Source organism: Chrysochloris asiatica, unplaced genomic scaffold (genome assembly GCF_000296735.1).
Source record: "Chrysochloris asiatica unplaced genomic scaffold, ChrAsi1.0 scaffold00004, whole genome shotgun sequence".
Classification (NCBI taxonomy): Eukaryota; Metazoa; Chordata; class Mammalia; order Afrosoricida; family Chrysochloridae; genus Chrysochloris; species Chrysochloris asiatica.
In genome coordinates, this window is record NW_006408522.1 from 1,994,414 (window position 1) to 2,019,569 (window position 25,156).

Here is a 25,156-nt window from a genome sequence, read left to right on the forward strand (position 1 = left end):
GTGCAGCCAGAGTGCTCCTTGGAGGCCAGGATGGCTAAGCTTCGTCTCTCATACTTTGGACATATTGTCCGGAGGGAACAGTCGCTGGAAAAGGATGTCATGCTGGGTAAGATAGAGGGTCAGAGAAAAAGAGGAAGACCCCCAACAAGATGGATCAGCCAGTGGCACCATTGATAGCACCAAGTGTGGCAGCGGTAATGAGGTTGGCCCAGGATCGGACATTGTTTCATTCTGCTGTGCATGGAGGTCGCTATGAGTCAGTTCTGACTCGATGGCACCTGACAACAACAACAACAACAATATCTCACAGAGGTCGACATGACAGCACCTTTGGAATTCTGAATCTGAGGCAAAGACGAAATCCCAGAAGAGAAATGCCAGTTAGAAGTCAGTGCGTTTTTCTACCCAAAAACTGTGCAGCTACTGTCCTGCAGGAGGGCCTGCTCAGGGACCCCGAAAAGGACAGACTTTACGCCGTAATCCTGATTCTATGCAGAGTTCTGTCTAGACTTGCCAGCAGCTCTGGGTCTCACCACCATCAGTAACAGACCATTCCACTTATCTTCTGGGCCTATGTTTGTCTGAGAACAGAAGGTCCAAAAGCACTGGCTCCAAAATCAAAAATTTTCCAGTTAAGCCCAGCCTGACCATGCCTTCTCCCATCCAGGTCACTCTCACCTGTCACTTAGCAGCATCACCTAATCGGTGCAGACACACAGCTTGGCCTTCAAATGTTTTGGGGTTTTTTTTGTTTTGTTTTGTTTTTTGCCTTCCCAGCATCTGGCAGTCAATTTTCCAGGCTCAGGCTCCCCAGGGTAACTTCAAAGATAGTTTCTGCTTTGGGGACTTGTGTGGGAGGATTCCACTATTCCCAGAGAGTCAAATCCATGGGAAAAAAGCTGACCTCCAGATCCTGGAAAAAGGCCAAGAGAATGGAATGCTAACCTGTTGTGTCCTTTGTTAATCTTCTCCTCCTGGAGAGGAAGGCTTTGGGGGTGCAGAAGGATATGATCAACATCTAGGAGACCAGAGAGTGAATAAAGAAGGATTCCAAAATAATGAGGAATGTCAGCTCTCGAAACATGTAGATGTAAGATGAATAATAAAGCTCTCTTATTCTATGTGTCAGGAAGTTGATAACAGTTCCAGCAGGCCTGAATAAATGAAAAGGCATCATGGGGCCTAATTCTAACCTCTGAAGCAAGCACTCAGGAGTTACACCACACAGTCTTAACAGATTTATGCGACAGCATCTTAGTTATCTAGTGCTGTTACAACAAACAAACTCATTCTGTCAGTTTAGGAGGCACCAGAGTGCCATTTCTAGGGGAAGGCTGGCTTCCGGTCAGCTCTGGAGGAAGTGCCTTCTCTCAGCTTCTGTGGACCCAGTATTCCTTGGAGATCTCCTTTTGTCTTGGCATCAATTTTCCCTTGGATATAGGAACGTCACAGTGCAGGGACCGAATGCAGGTCCCAAGGATGCACTCCATTCCTGCTCTTCTTTCTTGGTGATTGTAAGTCCCTCTTTCTCTGCTCACTTCTCTCTCCTTTTATCTTTATAACATAAAAGCAGCTCTCCTCTTTTATCTTCGTAAATTGAAAGGCAACTCTCTTACATCCCATCAGGTTTGTGATGGGATTAAGGGTGCTGCAGCCCTCAACCTTAATCCTTTTATTGCTCTATCACATCAGATCACATCAAGGGGACTCATCACAAAACTGCCACATCACATCCCTACGTAACTGTCAAACCACTGAGAATCAAGGCCCAGTCATGCTGACAGGTATTTTGGCAAGAGGAACACAATCCAATCCATGCCAGATGCTAGCTAAATTAGTTGCAATGCAGAAAAGAGGAGTCAGGGATGCTGTGAAAAATAACAGGCATAATTAGTCAGTTTCCAAAGGCAGAGAGGCATGACACATTAGAATTGTAGGAGATGGCTTACTTTTGTATGGCAAGCAGGTGGAGTTAGCTAGGCTTCATGGGTCTCCTGAGGATGGGCACTTTGAATTAATTCTGCAGCCTTGAAGGGTGCAGAGTAGAGACATCCTTAATTGCTAGGTATCTGGTCCTGGGGCAATTAGGACAAGTGGTCAGGAGTATAAGAACCATCTAAGGAAAGTAGTTAGAGAATGGCAACTAACTGGTCTCCAAACAGGCCCTCAAAATTGTGTCAAGACATCATGAAAGAGAATGGTATTGTATACACTCATCCACAAATGGTCTCCTGGCTTTCCTAATAAAGGGAGAATTCTGGGTGGTACAGAATTTGGAAGATAACCCAGAAAAGAGTATGATAGCTCAAAAGATGGCAGGTATGAGATGACACATGGCTGGTGCTCAGAAACCTTTATGTCTACAACACTGGTACCCCCTTCCCTTGACACTTCGTAACCAGGCGAGGACCACTCCTCAGGAGATGGGCCAGCAAAGATGGTCCCAGAACACCACCATGCATCCTCTTAGCAGCTCACATGGCACCTAGCATGTAGCAAGCACTAAAAATACACATTTGTGAAACTGAATCAATGTTGATTCATTACTGTTGCTGTAAACCCTGACTAGCAGCTCCAAGTGCCAAAAACCATAGAAACACATGATGTAAGCACAGGGAGGGGACCCTAGAGAAGATCTGGTCCCAAGCACTTCACTGTATGGTTGAGAAACCCCTGAGAGAATATGTGACATGCCCAGGGCAGTGGGAAGAGTATGAAATTTAAAGGAAGCAGATCTGGTTGGAGTCCAGCTTTGACACTTATTGGCTATATATATAAGCTTGGACTGATTAACAAACCTCTCAGGGCCTTACTTTCTCCTTCTAGCAGCTAGGGGGCGGAGGGTGGGGTTTCAATAGTCCATCTCACGTGACAGACTTGATGTGATCACTAACATACAAAAAGTAATGGCTAGATGGCAAAAACTAGTTACTATTGCACCTAGTCATGCTACCACCCACCTTCTGTCACTTTGGCAAGACATGACAGGAAATAAAACTCCTCTGTCCTTTCCTAATCAACACTGTGTCCATCATCTTCCCTTTCTAGTTTTCCAGAACCTCTACTGCTATTTATACATTTTCATCCAGAACTACTGGACTAGAGCTGGGAACACCATCACCAGCCAAAAGTAGGAGAGACCTGAAGGACAAGGAACAGCCTCCCAACAGGAGGCCAAGACCCACTTAAAAAATCATCAGTACCCAGGCCAAGGGCTAGGACTCTTGCAGAAGTACTCATGTGCATCCTAAGGGAATGAGAGCTTTCTCAATAACCTTTAGATACGCAAAACACGTCTTTTGAATCTGCAGTCCATATGGCACACACAAATGTCGGCAGATGCCTGCAAGAGTGTGACTAGCACTTCTTCATCATTAAAATGAAAAGACATTCAAAATAATGAGTGATCAACATGAAAAGCCTCCCTGGGGAGAGTTCAGGTAGACAGCAATAGGGCCACAGGTACCAGAGCTCTTAGGCCAGAGGTCTGTTCAGTCTAGAGAGTCAGGAAGGAAACGGAAAAGTGCTGCGGGACAAGTACACTGGACAGAAAGCATGGTAGCCATGAAGGACCCAGGCTCCATGGGGTCAGCCCGTGTCTCTCAACTGTCAGCCCCAATAAGAGCAGAGCAAAGCTAAGGAGTATAGAACACATACTCTGTAGCAGGCCACGTGCCTGATTTACATGTTACTTTAATTAGTCCTCTTAACAACTAGGGGTCCTGGTATGGCACTGCAGGATATATGGCACTGCTAACCACAAACTTGATGGCTCAAACCCACCAGTTGATCCTACTTGTTGTTGTTAGATGCCATCGAGTTGACACCAACTCATAGCAACCCTATGTTCAGCAGAATGAAACACTGCCCGATCCTGCGCCAACCTCACTACTGTTGCCACGCTTGAGTCCATCGATCCTGCCACTTGGCCAATCTATCTTGTTGGGGGTCTTCCTCTCTTTCTCTGTCCCTAACCCTTACGAAACATTCTTCAGTGACTGGTCCCTCTTGACAATATGTCCTAAGTATGAGAGATGAAGTTTGGCCATCTTGGCCTCCAAGGAACACTCTGGCTGCACTTCTTCTAACATGGATCTGTTTATTCTTTTGGCAGCCCATGGCACTTTCAATATTCTCCTCCAACACCATAACTCAAAAGCATTAATTCTTCTATAGTCTGCCTTATTTACTGTCCAGCTTTCACATGCACATGAGGTTATTGAAAATACCATGGCTTGGGTCAGGTGCACCTTAGTCCTCAAGCTGACATCTCTGCTCTTCAACACTTTAAAAAGGTCTTGTGCAGCAGAACTACCTAATACAATACGTTGTTTGATTTCTTGATTGCTGCTTCCATGAGTATTGATAGTTGATCCAAGAAGAATGAAGTCCATGACAACTTCAATCTTTTCTCTGTTGATAAGAATGTTGTTTATTGGTCCACTGGTGAGGATTTTTGTTTTCTTGACATTGAGATGTAATCCATACCAAAGGCTGTGCTCTTTGCTCTTCATCAGTAAATGTTTTAAGTCCAGCAAGCAAGGTTGTATCATCTGCATATCACAGGTTGTTAATGAGTCTTCCTCCAATCCTGATGCCACGTTTTTCTTCATAGAACCCAGCTTCTCGAATTATTTGCTTGGCATACAGGTTGAATAAGCATGGTAAAAGAAAACAACCTTGTCGCACACCTTTCTTAATTTTAAAACCATTCAGTGTTCCCATGTTCTGTTTGAACAACTGCCTCTTAGTCCAGGTACAGATTCCTCATGAGCACAATTAAGTCACTCCTTGGAAACCCTAAATAATATATAGGGTTGCTATGAGTCAGAACCAGCTCAACGGCACTTAACAACAACACCACCATTTTACAGATGAGGAAATTGAGAATCAGAAGCTACAGGACTTTGCCCAACGTCACAGAAGACGGTGGCACATTAACAGTAGTTACTGAGCACCTGCTACGTGCCAGGACCATTCTGGGTTTTGGAGGCACACTGGCAAACACGACGAAGTTCTTACTTGAAGATGGAAGATATGAAAAAACATCTGTCACATTCCCAAGTCCCATATGTCATACTACCTAATGAGAACAGAAAATATACAACGACCACAAAAGCCATCCACTCTCATTACGCCCCAGTCCTCTAACACTCTTCCGTGGGTCTAGTGAAGTGCAGGCTTGGGGAGTCAGGCCTCAGTCTAAATTCTACCAATCCCACTGCTCAGCTGCACAACTTGGGGTAAGTTATTCAACTTCTCGGAGCCTCAGTTTCTTAATTTGTAAAATAGGGGAAATAGACCCACTGATAGCATATGATGTCTATTTAACATAGTTATCATTGTGAAAATGCAAGAAACTATTAATTTGCTTAGGACAGTATATGCTTGATACAGTATATGCTTGATACAGTATATGCTTGATACAGTATATGCTTGATACAGTATATGCTTGATACAGTATATGCTTGATACAGTATATGCTCAATAAACGTTAGCTTACCATTAGTACTGTCACATTATTACTACCATTTTTGTTATTGTTAGCTACTGGGAAGAGAAGGGCCTCGCTTCTGCTAATAGTAAACAGACTGGTACCTCACACATATATAATTAACCCATAAATGCCCTCCTACTTGCCCTTCTCCTTCCATCATTGTATATCACATGGGATTACTTCTCTACACTCCAAAGAACCCTTGAGGCTGCCCTTAAAGTGAGTCATAAACTCTCTAAGGGCAGAGACTACCTTATTCATCTTCATAACCCTAGAACCTCGTACCTAGAACGCAGCAATGTTTTTAATAAATGGATTAAACTATGCTAACCAGATTTTTGGAGTCCTGGTGTGGCGCTGTGGGTTAATGCACCAGACTGCAAAGCTGTTTGAACTGCAAGGTTGGCGGTTCAAGCTCACCACCTGCTCCTAGAAACCCTTGAGAGGGTCGCTATAGGTCAGAACTGACACTACGGCACTTAAAAACAACAACAGCCAAATCTTGGGGTCACTCGAGTAGGAGAAAACTGGAATACAAGTGCTTTAAACACATTCACCAGACATACAGATTTTTTGCCCTCTTGGGCCTGGGAAGAAACCTAGAAAGTAAACCTGTCAACTTTTTGCACATGCTCTAGGTAGTAATCTGGAGCCAGGGAGCAGCAAGAATGCAGTTGGTCATGTCTCAGACAAATGATTAGGCCAGAGCTACCCATCTCCTGAGGAGTCCTGGTGTGGTGCTGTAGGATAAGCACTGGACTGTTAACTGCAAGGTTGAAGGTTCAAATCCACTAGCGAATTCTCAGAAACCCTATACAAGGTCGCTATGAGTCAGAACTGACTCACTGGCACTTCACAAACAAACAAACAAAAATCCATCTCCAGAGACGGAGAGGTCACTCCATACCATGTGCTCCATGCAGATGCTGATCTCGCCATCACTGTAGAATGCACCATAGAAGCCAACAATATACGGGGAGTTACACTCGTGCAGAACCTGCAGTTCCCTTATGATCTGGTTCCGGATGGCAGGTTTGATCTCCAGATGAATTAGCTGGGGAAAGAAAGGTGGGAGGAAGAGACGCATATGGATGAATGAATGGATACAGGGAGGGAAGACTGGATGGATGGATGGACGGGTAGATGGATGGATGGATGAATGGTGGAAGGATGGACAGATGGGTGGGTAAATGGATGCATGAAAACTTTCTTAAGTGCTTAAACAGGGAGAGAGGAAACAGATGATGTTTTAATAAGTGCTTTGGTTGAGCAGAAACTTGCTAAGTGCTAATGTACCGAGGCAGGTTTTGACACTGGAGGCGTAACCATGGGTGGTCAGTAATGTCTCTGCTTCTGGAAGCCAACAGTAGGAAGAAGGGGATTCACTACTCCCCACAACAAAACTGAATAGTTTCCTCGAAAAGGAGCCATGAAACTAAGATGAGGGAAAGGAGCCTTGGGGACATGGTCCACACTCAGCAATTGTGGAGGTAGAAGGCAGTGAAGAACTGGGGTGCACTGATCTAAGCTGCCCAAGACATTTCTTCCTGACCTCAGGAGCCTAATGTTGGGATTTTTATCAAGGCTTCAACTGCCGCTAAATGTCCACTTAACACAGTTCCTTATTCCAGCTAGGGAGACAAGTGGCAAACACATAAGATGGCTACCTAATAAGGCTGAGCTTCTAAATAGACTCATAGACAATGAGTGGCAGAGGACAGAAGCAGTGGTCATCAGTGTGGGCTGTAGCAGTTGGTGAAAGCTCGACATGAGGTGGGCACTGAAGATGGAGGGAACCTCACAAACAAAATTCAAGGATAGCAATGAACACAGTGTGCTGAAGAACATAAGGAGAGTCCAGTCATGCTGGAGCAGGGGGAGGGGGAGGCTGCATTTAGATAAAAGAGGACCACTTAAAGCAGACAGGGAGGTCTAGCTTGCCACAGTGGAGTATGCAGATGTTGTATGGTAGGAAAATGAAGGTACCATTGACAGGATGGGCGCACAGGGAAACAACCTGAAATCAGTGTTCTTGTGGATTAAAAACAGCCCTTCCTGCACCTGATAAATGACCAAAAGATACCCTGGCACCTCTTCTACAACACCCAGAAAACTAAACAAGGATCACTTGCTGTTATCTTCCAATCTGGGGATGGAGATAAACACATTAAGTCTTTAGTGTGTCTATTCATAATCTCATGGCTATGAGTTCAAAATTAAAACAGCACACCATGGTATTGAATGAAAAGTCAGTCTCTTCCCTTCCAGTCTGGTCCATAAGGCCCAGGGTCTTTAGAAAGAGAATCCAATTACTTGTGAATCAAGTCAAGTTCAGTTGTTGTGTTTTTGTAAGTGGCCTCACCTTTCTGGCCATGACCAAACCGGACGGCTTGTGAGAGACCTTGAATACCACACCACCATTGCCAGCACCCAGCTCACTGATCTTCTCAAAGTCATCATCCTTCAGTTCTCCCACCTTCTGCTTCTGGGTAAGAAAGGCCTCGAGGCGCTTCCGCTGCTGTTCATCAAGTTCCAGCTCTTCCAGCTTCTTTTGCAAGGCCTCCAAGTTGGTCCTGTTCCAAAGGGGGAACACAGATCAACACCATCACTAGAGCCGTCAACCCAGAGGAGCACGCCCCAAGAGAGGGGAAGAGAGAGAAGACTAAAGGTTCAGGGCTCCATCCAGTAGTGCTTTGCCCACTTCACTCCAGAAGTCATCACTGACAGCTCCACCTCTCAGGGCCTCAGTTGCCTTGTTTAAAAAATGATGACATTAGGCCGCTTTCAAAATGCTGTGAGTCTACTAGGGAACCAAAGGATCTATTAAAATCCAAAATAAATGGCCTTTTGAAACTGCTTTAAGACCCCAGTTTCAAAAGCCCAGTCAAAGTTGATTCAATTAACCTCACACCAGACACAAAATCAAATCTATTTCCTAAAACCACTATACTGCAACCAAACCAGACAACCAAACAGGCTCTCAACTAAAACACAACAGTAGAAACATTCATGTCTAATGTGATCAGGGTCCAGGAACCAAGTTAATCAAAAAAGTCAGATCAAAATTCCATCAAAATGATATACCCCAAGTATCTTATTTGGACATGTAACATATGAGAGGGACTTTAAAAAGTTCATGGAAAAATCCATTCTCTTTTAATTCTACTTTTCTATGAACTTTTGGAAGCCGCCTCATTATAAATGTGCACACCTCCACCCATCTTTTAGCACAGGGCAAGGACTTTTCTTGGAGAAAAAGTACACTCTGGCAAGAGCACCACACCGTCTTTCTTCCATGAGCCAGAACACAACACACTGCCTAGGATTTCTAATGTCTGATGCTTGGTAAGTAAGTGCAGAGTAATCTCCATAGAAAATAACGCTCATCTAAGGAGCACTAGTAGCATGGTAGATTACAAACTGGGCTGTTAACCACAGGTCAGCAGTTTCAATCCAGCAGTCATTCGCTCCTCAAGAGAAAGATGCTCGTGTAAAGCTTTACAGCCTCAAAAATCTTATACAGGGTTGCTGTGAGCCAGAACCAACTAAACGACACACAACCTTCACCACCACATTAATACTTACCTAATGTGACAGAATTTTTTTTTTTTTTTTTTACTGTGGTTATATAAAGTGATTTTATCCAAGAACTTTAATATGTACAACTCAATGACACTATGTCCACCACCCATTACCACGTTGCAGTAATTTTATTTAGCGACTTCGATTTATTGAGCCCACAGTCCTGGTGTGGCGCTGTGGGCTAATGTGTCAGACTGCAAAGTCATTTGAACTACACGGTTGGTGGTTCAAGCTCACCAGTTGCTCCTTGGAAACCTTATGCAGGATTGCTATGGGTCAGAATCAACTCGATGGCACTAACAACAACAACAGCTCTTATTAATGAATTTAATACATTATTTTTGTAGGGACAAAAAGAAAGAAAACCACTTCATTTACAGTCATTTGCATCCACTTAGCTGATATTTTAAACACATTACTTGATTACAGTCATAGCTACAAGTGGTATAAATGGGTCTGGGAACAAACTGGCTCTTGGTAACAGCACGTACGACCAGGCAGTGGGAGCTGAAGTGAGTGGGTATGGCAAGAGGCAGCCAAGTCGCATACACAATCCTCAGTGTCTCAGAGAGGGTAGGAAAGTTGTTCCTTAATCCTGAGAGCTGGTGGAGAGAAGGTGGGATAGAGGGTTCTCATTGTGTTTCACTTGATTTCCATCCCCAATCCAAACAGGTGACTTAAGAGTTACATAATTGACAAGTCAGGCCACCATTAGGCATCAGAAACGTCGGTGCCCCTCACACATACACACCATTTGTGAACTTGAAGGGCATGCCTAGGCATAATCTCCCATTCACGCCCATTATTCCAAACCTCAAGAAGGCAGGGAGATGAACACCTATTGACACTCCTAAAATATGGGGAGCTCCAACATTTATGCCTTGCAAATAACATGGAGCATGAGGCTAAAAATAACACAAGGCTGAGTGGACTGATTTTCCTCACAGGGTAACTCTGGCTGAAGGCAGGCTGGTCAATACTCTCATTCTACTAAAAGGCCTAAGTCCTACAGCTACCTCCAGACCCCTCAGGCGGGGGCCCTGAAGCATGTGTGGACACTGCACACCCTCTCGAGGGGCCCACCACAAAGCAGCATGATAACACTTAGAGACACATGTCGGATGGCAGCAGAGCTCAGAGCTACAACATGGATGAGGTGACCATGGCCCCAAGGGCTCAGCAGACACACTGGGAGAGCAAACTCCAATAGCTGCTAGCAGGATGTACACACACACACACACACACACACACACACACACACACACTGAGGCAGAGGAGAAGTCAGGACACGAGGGAGGAAAATCGTTCTCCTCAACACTGTGAACTATTTTAAGTTCTCCACATTTATTAACACATCAGATCCACGACCCTACACTTAACAACAGCTGAGCAAACTCAGGCACAGACAGTTAACTTGTCTTAGGTCACACAACTAGCAAAGATGCAGAGCCAGGATTCAAACCCAGGAGACAAAATCTCTACCTTAACCACGATGCTGCGTGACCTCTCCAGCAACTTCAGTGCTTTCAAAGGAACTACTTACAAACAGGGATAAGATCCTAGTCTGGGTCATTTAAGAATGCCATGCACCAGGTCTTAATACATGAAGATGATATGCCCTACACAGGCCAAAGAACAGTTTTTAAAGAATATAAAAGGTGTGCTAGTGGCGCTGTAAGATAAGCACTGGACTCTAAACACAAAGTCAGCAGTTCAAACCCACCAATTACTCGAAGGGAGAAAGCTGAGGCTGTCTGTGCCCATAAAAATACACAGCCTCAGAAACCCTATACAGGGTCACTATGAGTCAGAAGCAACTTGAAGGCACCTAACAACAACAATAACAATTAATAATAAATAAATATCTAATTAAAATTTTATTTTAACGTTATGTTTTATTTAAGCCAGTATATTCAAAACATTATTTCAACACGTGGTCAATATTATTAATTAGATATTTTATATGCTATAAAAATAATATTTATAAAATTAGTCCTCTTTATAAAATCATAATTTTTATAAAGAGGGCTAAACTTAGCAGCCCTTTGCCCACTGATAGAATCCTGCATGCATACCTAATGAGGGGTTTCCTTAAGGTGCCTTACAAGTAAACAGTAGCCACATCTGACAAGGGAAAAGAAATGCTGACCCTGCTCACTGTCCTGACTCTCTGTGGAGAGACGTTATTCTCCCAGCTTTAGAAAGAAGAACCAATTCTAGGCTTTGTGCCATCCTCCTTCCTCTACCTGACATACATTACTCCCTCCCTTGGAGCATGGGGCTGCTAACCATATAGGTGGACAGTTCATACCCACCAGCTGCTCCACAGGAGAAAGATGAGGCTTTCTGCTCCCATAAAGATTTACAGCCTTAGAAACCCTATACAGGATTGCTGTGAGTCAGAACCAACTTGACGGCTATACCCTCTAACCACCTAACCCCACTAGCTGAGACACTGGCTCCTGAACTGTGCCTTCTGAAGGTCTGAATGTGTGAGCAGAGACTGTAAGCTCTGATGGTCAGACTTTCCTAATGGCAAGGATGGAAGCAGGAGGACTGAGGGTGGAATATTGTTGTCAAATTTTGGTTCGGTGGTAGAATAGAATTCTTACCTTCCTTGTATGAGGTCCAGATTTAGTTCCCAGCCATCATATCTCACGTGCATATACCACGCACTTGTCCGTGGTGGATTGCATATTGCTATAATGATGAACAATAGGTTTCAGTAGAGCTTCCAGACTAAGACAGACAAGGAAGAAAGACCTGGCAATCTACTTCTGGATATCAGCAAACGAAAACTCTACAGATCACAATCGTTCATTCTGTAACCAGTCATGGGGTGGCGCAGCAAAGTACTCTGTCCTCTTGTGGACAACTAGCTGTGGAATCCTGGACAAATCACTCATCTTCCTCCTCGCTCACTTCACCAGAGGAAGACCAAAACGGAAAACGAATGGCAGGAAACCTGGGAATTTTAACACATTCCTTACTGCTGGAGCAGGGAGTGGGGGACAGGTTAGAGAAAGAAGAGGACTAGCCAAGGTAGCAACAGCACGGTCCAGGAATTACTGTCTTATCCTTTAATTAAATAATTCTTAAACAATCCCAAAAATCTTCAAAACACTGTGTCATCAAATAAAAGGCAAAAGATGTTATCTGAAGGTGAAAGGGAGATCCTGGTATCACTTAAAGAGGGAAAAAAAAATCAATCAAGAATGTAGAAGTATTCAATACCACTTCCTCTTGCATGGGGAGTCAATGATGTCCTCAAAGGCTCATCTCTGCCCCACCAAGGTGAGCGAATCAAGCAAAGAAAATAAAAATCAAAGCAACGAAAGAACTCTATCCCTCAAACCCCAAACCAAACCAAACCCGCTGCCCTTAGCTGACTTCAACTTATAGTGACCCTTTAGGACAGAGCAGAACATCTCCACAGAAATTCCAAGGCTATAAATCTTTTTACTGTAGTAGGCCGCTACATCTTTCTCCCTCCGATTGGCTAATGGGTTTGAACCACTGAGCAATCCATTGGCAGATGAGTGCTTAATCACAGCACCACAGGCTCCCTCATCTTTCAACCACACAAAAATTATCTCCAAACACTGGAGGCCAAGAATCTGCCTCCGTCATCACAGTCTTTAGTTTTAACGGATATCAGCAAAACTGAGATTGAAAAAAAAAACTTGGGCTATAGCACAATAAATCTCAAACATTCACACTCCCTTCTCCAAGGAACAGCTGTGATCAGCTCTGACCCCATCAGGCTCCCCACAGCAGGGAGGAAACGACACACTATAATATTAATTGTGCAAGACAGAATTAGGTTGTCTTGCAGTAAACACAAGTTCATAGAGATACAAAAAGATTATAGCCTTGAAGTGGGAATGCAGAGAAAAACCAGGGTTGTCATTCGTATTCTGAAACACCAGGGACATGAACTGAAATGGGTGGAGAAAGGATGATACTTGGGTGAGAACCTTTTCCTCCCTCTCATCTCATTGCCCTACTACATCCCTGATATTCTCACAGCACTTGAAAGCTGACTTAAGGAAAGGCTGAAAGACTGACAAAGAAGCTGAGTCTTCAAACTAAGGTTCTGAAGTGATTTGAAAACTTCAGTCATGACCAATGGAGCAAGGGCAGTGTGAACATTGTGCAGCAACCAAATTTCTTGCAGGCTGGGTTTTGACCCTAGTTGGAAACAGCCATCAGCGGTCCACTCAAAGATGGCAGTCGACCACACGTCCAAAGTGACATGGTTAGGTGCCATCTTTGAGCAGGGTATCTACTGCCTGTTTCCTACTTCAGTCAAAATCCAACGCATAAGAGATGTGGTTACTATGTAACATGTGTGCTGACCTTGTTTCATCAGCAATGACTGAACCATTTCAAAATGGTTTGAAGACCTGCATCCAACCATCACATACCAAACAGAAATGGGCCACAAGTGCATGCCAAACACCAGCCAGTTGTTGCTAACCTGAGCACCTCTCTCAAGGCTGGGGGGTGGGAGGAGGCCCTGCCTCTGCCAGGATTGTCCATGAAGAATGGCAGGCATCACTCTGCTAGAAAGACATAAGAGTCCCAGTGCAGGTGGGTGCCCTCATCAGAGCCCAGAGAGTTGTCAAATTCTCTCTCCCCTGTGGCATCTATATCAAGCAGGAATTCTACTGGGAAGGAAAGAGTAAGGAGGCAAGAAAGGATGTGAAGAAAGACTCAAGAGGGAAAAATATCCAGAGATTAAGGCTGCAACTCCCCCAACCTACACCGGCTACCACATGCCATTTATGGGATCTTGGGTTACCTTCCTTTCTGGTTCTCAGTTTCTGCTCTTTTATTTACTTTAAGTGCATATTGGGTGGGAGGGAGAAGTTGTCTAGAGTCTAATCTCTGAGGTCCCAGACTATCAACATGCCAGTAAACTAAGGAATGGTAGAATAGAGAGGAAAATGTTTCAAGTTGAAGGGCTGAGAAATTTCAACAATTGGGGACATGCGGCATGTGAGAACAAAGAGAAGAACTGACATCTCCATACAGGGGTAGTGGAGCCTTAGCAGCTAACCAAAAGGTTGGTTACTAACAAAGGTCAGCAGTTCAAACCCACTAGCTGCTCCAGGGAAGAAAGATCTGGCCGTCTGCTTCTGTAAAGATTTACGGGCCTGAAAACCCTGTGGGGCAGTTCTATTCTGTCTCATAGGTTTGCTATGAGTCAGAAGCAACTTAATGGGAAGGGATTTTGTTACAGGTAGGAGGTGATGTAAGAAGAGCAGTAATAAAAGAAAAGAGAATGGGCCTGAAGGTGAAGTCTGGAAATGCTCAAAACACAGCCAAGTTTTGGATATCACCCATGGAGTTCGAAAGTGCAGATGTGTCAGCTAGGGCCAGCCCGAAACACCACAGTGCACAAGGGGTTCACTATCTTCTCACTCCTCAGTCCTGCAGGACAGCTAATTAGGAAATGGAATTCTAGAATTATGAATATGTTGTTGTTGTTATTATGTGCCATGGAGTCGGTTCCAACTCATAGCGACCCTGTACAGGGTTTCTGAGGCTGTAAATCTTTACGGGAGCAGAAAGCCTCATCTTTCTCCCGTGGAACAGCTCGTAGTTTCGAACTCCAACCTTGAGGTTAGCAGCCCAATTTGTAACCACTATGCTATGAATATAGACTCTACAAACGAAGCCAGGCACGAAAAGAGTATATATACTATGTGATTCTTTATCTTAAAAATGTTTTATTCATTAAAAAAATTTTAAGGCAAAACTATTTGTGCAATTAGAAGTGAAGACAGTGACTACCCTTTAAAGTAACAGCTATCAGAAAAGGGCACAAGAGGAACTTTTGTTTGCTGGTAATGCCCAGTCTGAGTGCTAACTACATGATGTTTAATGTGTGAAAACTCATCAAGCCGTACATTTGTAATATAATTTATGATTTAATATATCATACCTTCAGCTAAAAAGGAGAAGACAGACCAACCACGAAATCAGGCTATTTGGTTTAAATCCCTATTTTGCCCCTCCTTACCCATGTCAACTTGGAGTCCTGGTGTGGCGCTGTGGGTTAATGCGCCAGACTGCAAAGCCGTTTGAACTGCAAGATCGGCAGTTCAAGGTCACCAACTGCTCCTTGGAAACCCTATATAGGGTCACTATGGGTCAGAATCGACTCAACAGCACTTGACAACAACAACAACATTCATGTCAACTTAGATTTCTTAACAGCCTTGAACTATGGTTTTTTTCAACAGCAAAATGAGGTAAACAATGACAATCATATCATGAGATTATTATGAGCTAAAAGGAGCTCAGTTATGCTCAGCAGAATACCTGGCATCCAGGTGCTCAGTAAATGCTATCAAATGTTATTCTTATTGACAACAACATATCTGTTTACTTGTTGGTGATGTTTTCCCTGCTTCCTAGCCAGTAATTTATTTTACACCCAGTTAATGTGACAACATTTGAATCCTAAGGTTTTGGGTTTTTTAAAGGTTTACAGAGCTGGTCTGTTTGACATTCGACAATTCCTGCACATTTTGTTTCTTCTCATTGACTGTAATACCTACAATCTAACATCAGTTATCCCACTTGCTCCCCGTACTTCCTGTTTCCATGCCTCCTTTTTTCCTAGCCCTTCTGAACTGTCCTTAGGTAAATGCTGCCCAAATGGTTGACTATCCTAAGGTGTGTGTGCCTGCCATTGTTAATGTTCTCCTCATAGACCTACTGTTTAGCTGAAATTTACATGATTCTAACTTTTTTTCCCACATTATGCTGGTGGTGGTGATTATGTGCCATGATGTTGGTTCTGACTCATAGCGACCCTGTACAGGGTTTCTGAGGTTGTAAATTTTTACAGGAGCAGAAAATCTCATCTTTCTCCCACGGAACAGCTAGTAGTTTCAAACTGTTGACCCTGAGGTTAGCAGCTCAACTCGTAACCACTGTGCTACCAGAGCTTCCACATTTTAATACTCTTTTTTTTTTAATCTTTAAAACTACCTTTTATGCACCATCATCATCATTTTACATGTTAGGAAACCATGACTCACAGTGGCTAAATAACTTACTCCAGGCTACGTTCCTGACTTAAACTACCGTGTGTTATTTATATTCCTTTCACTGTTTCAGTAAGGACCTCCTAATGCCTGAGAAAACCCAGAAAGATGGAGCACTCTAGTTCGTCTCAAAGGGAAAAACAATGAGGTTGGGATAAAAGACAGTGGGGTTTATGTGTGAATGACATGCAATGACCACACCACCCGAGAAGTCAAGCACATTGTTTACAGCGAGCCAGGGCTCTGGTGCTTGGTCATGGGGTTCTGCCCATGGAACATGACAGGAAGAATCTGTTATGAGATTAGGGGATTTTAGCACTGAGTAGGACTTTAAGGACCACCTTGTTTAATTACCTTCTTTTACTTAGGAGGAAGACTCAGGGGAAGTAACTTATACAAGTTCAGAACCCAGATCTTCTGTCACATCTACTTCCCAAGCATCCATATGTTTTTCTTCTTACTAGCAGTCTCATGCCCCACTGTGAAAGATCAGCACTGTCCTGGTTCAACAGCAGCTGAGTTCCTGCATAGGTCATGAACCCTAGTAGTGGGTCTAGGGACTATTTACAGTAACAATGACTGTGAGACTTTTCTCACATCCACATCTGTCAGCAAGCAGTGAAGAGTAGGCAGCCAAGACGTGATTTGCATGAACAGCCAGCATCAAGGAAAAGGAAAAACCATCTCTGCTAAGTTCAGGAAAGCACATTATGAACTATGCAAGAGAATGGCTGCAGTGAAGCATAGATGCCCAGAGTGGATGAGGATCTCAGGCTAAAGTGGGCTCAACACCAACACAAAGCAAAGGTCTGCTATTGCTCAAGAACGTACAGGAAACTTTCTTACAGGCAAATGTGCCACAGATACAAGGCAGAGTTTGGCTGTCATGAAGAGCAAGGCAACCCCATAACTGAAGTTCATGCTAAGAGGGGCGACCTAACACTGGGCTGGGAGAGAACAACAGAGACACTCCGGTCACTAAAGTAAGCCTGTTGCTAGCTCCTGTGGAGCTGGTCTCTGACTCATGACAACCCCACTTCATTGGGCAGAACTACTCCAAAGGGTTTCCTTGACTATAACCTTCACAGAGGTGTTCACCAAGTTTTTCTTCCGTGGAACCACAGGATGGATTTGCATCACCAACCTCTAGTTTAGCAGCTGATCACCAGTGTCACCCAGCCTAGCACCAACTAAAAAGCAGTTTCAACCTACCACTGAAGGAAGGACAAGAGCAAGCAGAAAGCATCCCCATTCCATGGCCAGACATCCAAGCACCAGGAAAAACAGCTAGAAATCTGCACTCAAACCTGTAACAGCTCCGAAACGACAGACAAAGAATGGCAGTTAGGAACTACAAACGGAAACAAAATAAGAACAAAATTTAAATCGTAGGAAAATTACTTTTTCCACTTTTCTTACCACTCCTGGCACAGCAGCCATACAGCTGCAGAGAAGTTCCAGCCACCCATCACTCTCCTGTGTACTAAGAAGGGTCCCAAAGTAAATAGGACAGATCTCGTTCACAAACTGTTCAAGGTATATATTCTGCCCAATATGAAAGCAGCATGGGATAACAGTCTCGCCCAAACCAGAGCAAGGGAGCAAGCAATTAGCAAACAGAGTGGCCAGTGCGTGTTTTCTAAGTGCCAGAAAGGAAGGAAACTTCAATCTGGTTGGAATTGAAGTACTCACAAAGCAGACAAGGGTGCAGTGAGCAAGGACTGAAATCTGTGCTAGCCTAAGGTTCTTATGGAAATCAGTGCTTTCTAAAGTACCATAGGGGGTGGGGAGATTGAAAAAAACAAACATTGCGATAGTCTAACCTTCCCACTTCAACACCACCACACAAACACAAACACAAACAAAAAAATCACAAGGCATACAAAGAAACCAGAAATGATGGCCCATTTAAAAGACCATCTCTATAGAAACCAGGACAATGAACAGATGGAAAGAATACAATATTAAACATGCTCAAAGAACTAAAACACAAAGAACTATGGTAAACCAGGAAAACCATATATAAACAAGAAAATATATAACAAAGAGACAGACACTATCCAAAACAAACAAACAGCAATATTAGAATTAAAAGATACAATAATAGAAATGAAAAAAAAAAACAAAAACATTAGAATGACCAAACAGCAGATTTAAGCTGGCAGAAGACTCCATGAACTAAGCGTGCAGAAGATTCCAGGAAAGGTCACTGAAAGTATGAAACCTGAAGAGAAACAAGAGAGAACTGTTATTTGTTGAATTCTGTCACCCTAAAATATGTGTTCAAATTCTAACCCCTGTACCTGTCTAAGGAGCCCTGGTGGCACCAGGTTAGAGTGCTCAGTTGCTAACCAAAAGTCAGAAGCTCAAACCGACCAGATACTCTGTGGGAGAAAGATGTGGCAGTCTGCTTCTGCGAGAATACAACTTTGGAAACCCTCTGGGGCGGTTATACTCTGTAGATAGCAAGGTGAGTTGCAAATTGACTCCCGGGCAGTAGATTTTCAGGTACCTACAAAATAGGACCCTTCTTTAGCAACAGAGGGTTTCCTTTTGTTATGCTACTACAGCTATACCAGTGTAGGGTGGGTCCTAAAACAAATCACTTCTGAGTTATAAAGAGATCAGAACAGACACAGAGACATAAATGGGGAGAGGTGGGAGGCAGACACAAAGGAAACAGATGCATTACAAGCCTAGGAACAAGTTTCTAGAAGCTCAAACGAACTAGGAATGACCTCCCCTACAGCCACGCTGAATTTGCTTCCAGAACTGAGAAAATAAACTACTGGTTTACGGCGGCATGACATAACTAAAACAAAGATCAAGGCTACCATTGTCGTTGCCATCAAGGAGGTCCCAAATCAAAGCAACCCGCATAGGGTTTCTAAGGAGCAGCTGGAGGGTTTGAACCACTAACCTTGTGATTAGCAGTCCAGTGCTTATCCTACAGCGCCACACCAGGGCTCTACTGAGCACGTTGTTGTTGTTGTTGTTAAGTGCTATTGAGTCGGTTCCAACTCACAGTGACCCAATACAGGGTTTCAGAAGCTTTAAATCTTCACAGGAGCAGAAAGCCTCATCTTGCTCCAACGAGTGGTTGGCAGGCTCAAGCCATGGAACTTGTGGTTTGCAGTCCAGTGCTTATCATATGGAGCCACCGTGCTCCCCTATTGAACATTTGTTGTTGTTAAGTGCTATGAGTCGGTTCTGACTCATAGCAACCCTCTATGGGGTTTCCAAAGGGTGGCTGGTGGGTTTGAACTGCCAATCCTGCAGTTCAAACAGACCTTTCGGTTCAGTGTTTATCCTATAGCATCACGCCAGGGACACAGGCTAACAGAAATACAGAACACCATCAAGGACAGTAATACATGAATCATGAGAATCCCAGAAGGAAAAAAGAGAAGTATAGAAAGAATATTAGGCGAAATAACAGTAGAAAACATCCCAAATCTGATGATGAACAAGCATCTACAAATCCAAGAGAATCAACACACATCAAGGATAAACTCAAACAGATCATATACATTATAAACAGTCTCTCAAAAAATAAACACAAAGAGAGAATCCTGAAAGCAGCAATAGAGAAGAAAATTATCACAAAGATTATCCATTAAGAGTAAATACCAATTTATTTTCAGATACCTTGGTGACCTGAAGGCAATGGGATGATATCTTGAAAGTGCTGGAAGAAAAAACTGCCCTTCAAGATTGAGGACAAAACTGCGACATTCCAAGATAAGCTAAGGATGTCCATTATCATGAACTCCTCCCTACAAGAAAGGCCTAAGAAACAGAACCACCAGAAGGGAAATTATGAGGATGCTCACAAATTGTCAAGAGTATAACCAATGTCACTGAATAACTTGTGCAGAAATTTCTGAATAGGAACCTAAACTGTTGTGCAAGCTTTTGCCAAAAATACAATATTTTTGTTTTTATTTTTAATGTTAGGGAGTCCTTTGGATTGAAAAGAAAGAAAAGTAGACAGTAACTCAATGTTATACATAGTGGGGAAAAAAAATTCCATTAAAGATAATTTTGCAGGCAAGAGTAAGGGCCAAATTTAAAGTATTTTTGGTTGGTAATTCTAGTTGGTAGGCCCATCATGCTTTATGATAACGAATGCATAAAAACAAAGCATAAATTTAAGTTTCAGGACATGAGAAAAGTAACTGGGAAAGCCAGGCCACATGTCAAGGATCAGTATCTATAGGCACCTGGCTCTATCATAAAAACACCAAATAATTCAAGGCTGGGCTTCAGCACCCCTTGGTTCAGTTTTCCTATCAGTAAAACAGGAAGATCACATTCCACGCCACTTCATGTGGTTATTAAAAAGAATATCTATAAAAATGTTTGAAGACTGTGTCATATTCCACAAGCGTAATATTTTTCTGTGTTTAAGCTATTACTTTTGAGATCATTTCATCTAAACCTGATTTTAGAGATGGAGAAAATGGGTCTGAAAGAGATGTGACTTAACTCAAAAGTCACACAGACTTGTGGGTAGCATTAATGGTGATATTTGAATACATACTCTTGGGTGAAATTTTCAGAATATTAGATTGTACTACAATGAACAAGGACTAAAGGGAAAACAGATAAATGAAATTAGTTGTTATTTTGGAGTGGTAGACTAAAAGGTAGGTTTTTTAATTCCTAGCACTTTTGTATTATTCATGCAATAAATAAACAAACAATCTAGAGGTGAAAGTACAATAATATAGTTAAATACAACCTGTATTTTGCTTTTGATTGGTTTCACTATCACCTCCAAGAAAGACTTTGGGGCAAGGACTATCCCACAATTCCTCCAATTCTGACAAGGGGTCTAACACAAATGGCTTTCTTTGTAGATCAGGATAGATTGGAATAATCAAAACGAATTTATAGAGGATAAGAGATCTAAATTGATCAAGGAGGATACATAAAATGTAGATAGGGAAAAACAGAGAAAGTGCATTCTAGTAAGGACTAGTCTGTGGCTAATAGGACAGAAGCAGGATTAAGCAGAGGGTAAGTGTTGGGGTAGTAATGCTTATAGAAATACATGAGAGCTAGGACAGATGTTTAATTTCACTTTCAATCAGGTAGATTCTAGGCCAAAAAAATAAAAACAAAATTTTAAAAAGTCAAGAAAACAGGTGTGATTTAAAAAGAGATGAATAAAAATCATTTATTCCTATCCTTTAAAAAAATCAAACTTACCCATTGGAGTCAAACAGGCTTCTGAAATCATATAAATTATCTTCCCACGACATGTTTCTGCAGACAGTCACGCTGAAAAACACACACATACACACACACAGAGGAACCTCTGGAGTGATGAGACCACCCACTCACTGCGACTCTTCGCAAATATTGAACAACATCCTGAATCAGAGAGGGGGTGTCCTACTGAAAGAACAGTCTATGGTTCCTTCTGCCCCACTGGACAAAATCTGTTTCATATTAGCCATATATCAATTAATTCCTAAGGGATTAGTATTCTGTAGAAGTAGAGAAAGGAAAAGTCTGGAGGGAGCAGGGGAAAAAATCAGAAGACAAGGACAAAAAGGAGTATCAGTTTTACTTGATGGGCTCAAAAGAGGGACATAGCAGCCTAATAAAAATGAAATTTAGATGCAATTGAAGAGATGAGCTGCCTAAATGTGAGGTCTGGTAGACCCACTGTTGTTTTTGTTAAGTGCCAAGGAGTGGCTGGTGAGTCTGAACCACTGACCTCAATGTTCCAACCGACCTTGTGGTCCAGTGCTTATCCTACAGCGCCACATCAGAACTCTGGTACACCCATTATTGTTGTTGTTAAGTGCCACTGAGTCAGTTCCAACTCATAACAACCCTGTATAGGGTTTCCGAGGAGTGGCTGGTAAGTTTGAACTGCGGCTTTACAGTTTTTTCAGTACGATAAGGTTGAGTGCTTGTTGTACAGCACCCCACCAGGACTCTGGTACAGCCAGGGGTGGTGGTGGTGGTAGTGTGCCGTGGAGTTGGTTCTAACTCATAGTCACTCTGTATAAGGTTTCGGAGGAGCAAAAAGCCTCATCTTTCTCCTGCGGAATGGCTGGTAGTTTCAATAGTTTCGAACTGCTGACCTTGAGGTTAGCAGCCTGACTTGTAACCACTACCCTACCAGAGCTTCTTGGTATACCCAGTAGAGCTCATTTAATCATCATTAACATAAAAGTTGTCCCCGTTTTATAGATATAGCAATAGAAGCTAAGAGCAGCAAGTAACTTACCCAAGGCTAGAGCTGAAATTCCAAAGGTTGATGTTTTCTCCATACCAAGATTAAGGATTCATTAAGGATTCATGCCCTTCATATAAATACTCCACTTGCTTGTCCCTAATACCAGGTATTTCCCCATTAGTGATTGGTTCCTCTGAGGTAAACACTTATGTTCTGTTAAACTGTAAAAGTTCCTGGAAAGACAAGTTAAAACTAAAAGAGGAACTCCTTTCTGAGGAATTTCCAAGTCTAATACATTTTGATTGTGGTGAGAAGGGCATTGCCCAGGGAAAGTAAACGGGTAGAAGGCAGTAAAGTTTCTGTTGGCCAGAAAAGTCAAGATACCACTGTGGGTTGGAAGGATGAAGAGGAGGGGGCAGGGAGTGTTAAAAGGTTAAAGTACCAAGGGCAGCCCAAGTGGAAAATCCAATAAATATATGGCCACAATCAGAAAAACAAAGGGAACCCTTGGCTTGGTAGTGGCTACAGAATGGGCGTGGTTGGCCATTCCTGAAAGGACAAGCTTGTTGACTTTGGCCTTAGTAAGAAGATATACTTGGGATTTCTGGCAAGACGGCAAACTAGGCAGACACACACTTCCCAGACCCTCTGTACCACAGATATGAGAAACCAAATGAAAATATGAAAAGATGATAATCCTAAAAACCTGAGCTTCAGAAGAAAGGATACAGAATTGGATTGAACACTGAAGGAGGAAGAAAGCTGAGAGGAAATTGGGGGAGAGCAGACAGACAGAGTGAACTGCCAGCTAGTTTTAACACAGTGTGTCTGTCCATCTGTGGCCTAACAGCACAAATCACTCACACTGGTGGCTGGCAACCAGAAAGGCAGGATCCTCCCTTAGTCCCCAGACATTCCTGGTGAACAGAAGCATGGTCATCTCTCACCCTCAACCATCCTACCCCTGGCACAGATCCTGCTCTGCCCGAGGTCAGAGCTATTCCCTCATGGATTGGGTCGTGGGTGCACTACCCCAGACCACATCTGAAGGAGCGTGAATTCCACCTCATAAGACCAGCAGAAATGAAGTGCCAGATGACTGGTATTTCCTGGAAACCTCTGGAAGGGCAAGAATATTCCTATCATACCCAGATGCCTGCCTCCCAGGCTCCCCAGCTACTTTCTGGGCCCTAAAGAGTTCCATCCGGGAACAAGTTCCCTGACCCCAGTCCCCTCTGAGCCAGAATGAACTACTTCCAGATCAAGTGCCGTGACTGCAGACATCATTCAGATGGGCATAAACTTTGTCTAGGACCAAGCGTTCTCCCTCCCCAGCCTGTGAGCTCCTTGGTTAGCAAAGGACGCTAACCTCTACTTTGCGCTCCCAAAGATTTAATGCTATGAGTTATGGTGTGGGAGAAGAACATTGAAAAATACCATGGACTGCCAGAAGAACAAACAAAACTGTCTTAGAATAAGTACAGCCAGATGTTCTTTAGAAGCCTGGATGGCCAGACTTTATCTCTCATACTTCAGATATGTTATCAGGAGGGACCAGAGAAGGACATTATGTTTGATAAAGTGGAGGGGCAGTGAAAGAAAGGAAGACCCACAACAAGATGGATTGGCACAGTGGCAGTAGCAGTAGGCATAAGTGTAACAAAAGGGGAGATGGTGCAGGAATGGGCAGCATTTCATTCTATTGCGCATAAGGTCACTATGAGTTAGAACTGACTTGATGGCATCTAACAACCAAAATGTGCATCAAAAAATGTCATCAAAAGGGAACCCACAGACTGGGGAAAAATGACATAGTGGACAAGGATTAATTTCTAAACTTACAGAAAACAGCAACGCCTCAACAAGAAAAAGAGAAACAATCCAATTTAAAAATGGGCAGAGAGATTGATCAAGGGTCATGGGGAGTAATGAGCATTCCCTCATAAAGATGTGGCTCTGAAAAAGGAATTGGGTAGTAACAAAGGTAAATCCTGTGACTCTTTGTTTTTGTAAGGTCAGGAGTAACTTTAAGTCATTCCTCCTAAAGATTCCAATTTATTTTTAAATTAGTACTTTAAAGAACCAAGAGCCAAAGCATGAGACACAGTGGTAGACTTCTAGCACACAAAACAAGTAAAACTGAGTGACATGGTTGCAGAGTAGGGTCCCTCCAGGCACTAAATTAAGAGGAAGCTAGCGGAGAACAAACAAGATGGCGGATCGGGTGGAAGTGCAGTAAAGGAACTCCGCCAGCAACAACACAGAATACCCGACCAAGCAGGCTCAGGGGATGGTCCCAGAACTCTGAACCACATATAAAGGAATATTTAGAAGCTTGGAAGGCTTACAGCTGGGGGAATTTGTGGCAGAAGCAAGAAATCCATTGCTTTCTAGTCCGGGAAGCTCAGCTGCTAGAGGAGCCGCCATCTTGCGTGAGACCAAGCGGGGGAAGCAACAGAGCAGCCACAGATGCCTGGCAGAACCGGAGAGATAAAGGTGTGGACATTCTTCTCTTTTGGTAGTTGTTCATTGGTCACTTGATGTCTGTGCACCTCCATTAGGGTGACTATAGGGGTGCCTGAGCTACTGGGCACCCCAGACCCACCCTCAGAGGGTTCTACTACGCATGCGAACAGATCTCCTTGAAATTTAAAGAGACAGTTTCCGATTAAAACCAAACGGCCACAGCCGGCCCTGAACTGTTTACAACTAGAAAAAAGGCCTTAACGGGGATTGTGGAGCGGGACAAGCAGACAAAAAAGGAAATAGGTCGAAAATTAAAATCCTAAATTATGTCAAAACGACCAACAGTAGCATCTT

At 43.2% G+C, this 25,156-nt stretch overlaps 1 protein-coding gene across 1 annotated transcript in view; it reads right to left on the reverse strand.

Annotated features, from left to right (window-relative positions):
- MAP2K1 (mitogen-activated protein kinase kinase 1) overlaps positions 1-25,156 on the reverse strand; it is a 127,261-nt gene that overhangs the window by 45,278 nt on the left and 56,827 nt on the right. Inside the window, exons 2-3 of the mRNA XM_006831513.1 lie at positions 7,860-8,070; positions 6,405-6,551 (exon numbers count right to left, since the gene is read on the reverse strand). Of these exons, the coding sequence (XP_006831576.1) occupies positions 6,405-6,551; positions 7,860-8,070 (358 nt within the window). The remainder of the gene's footprint in view (positions 1-6,404; positions 6,552-7,859; positions 8,071-25,156) is intronic.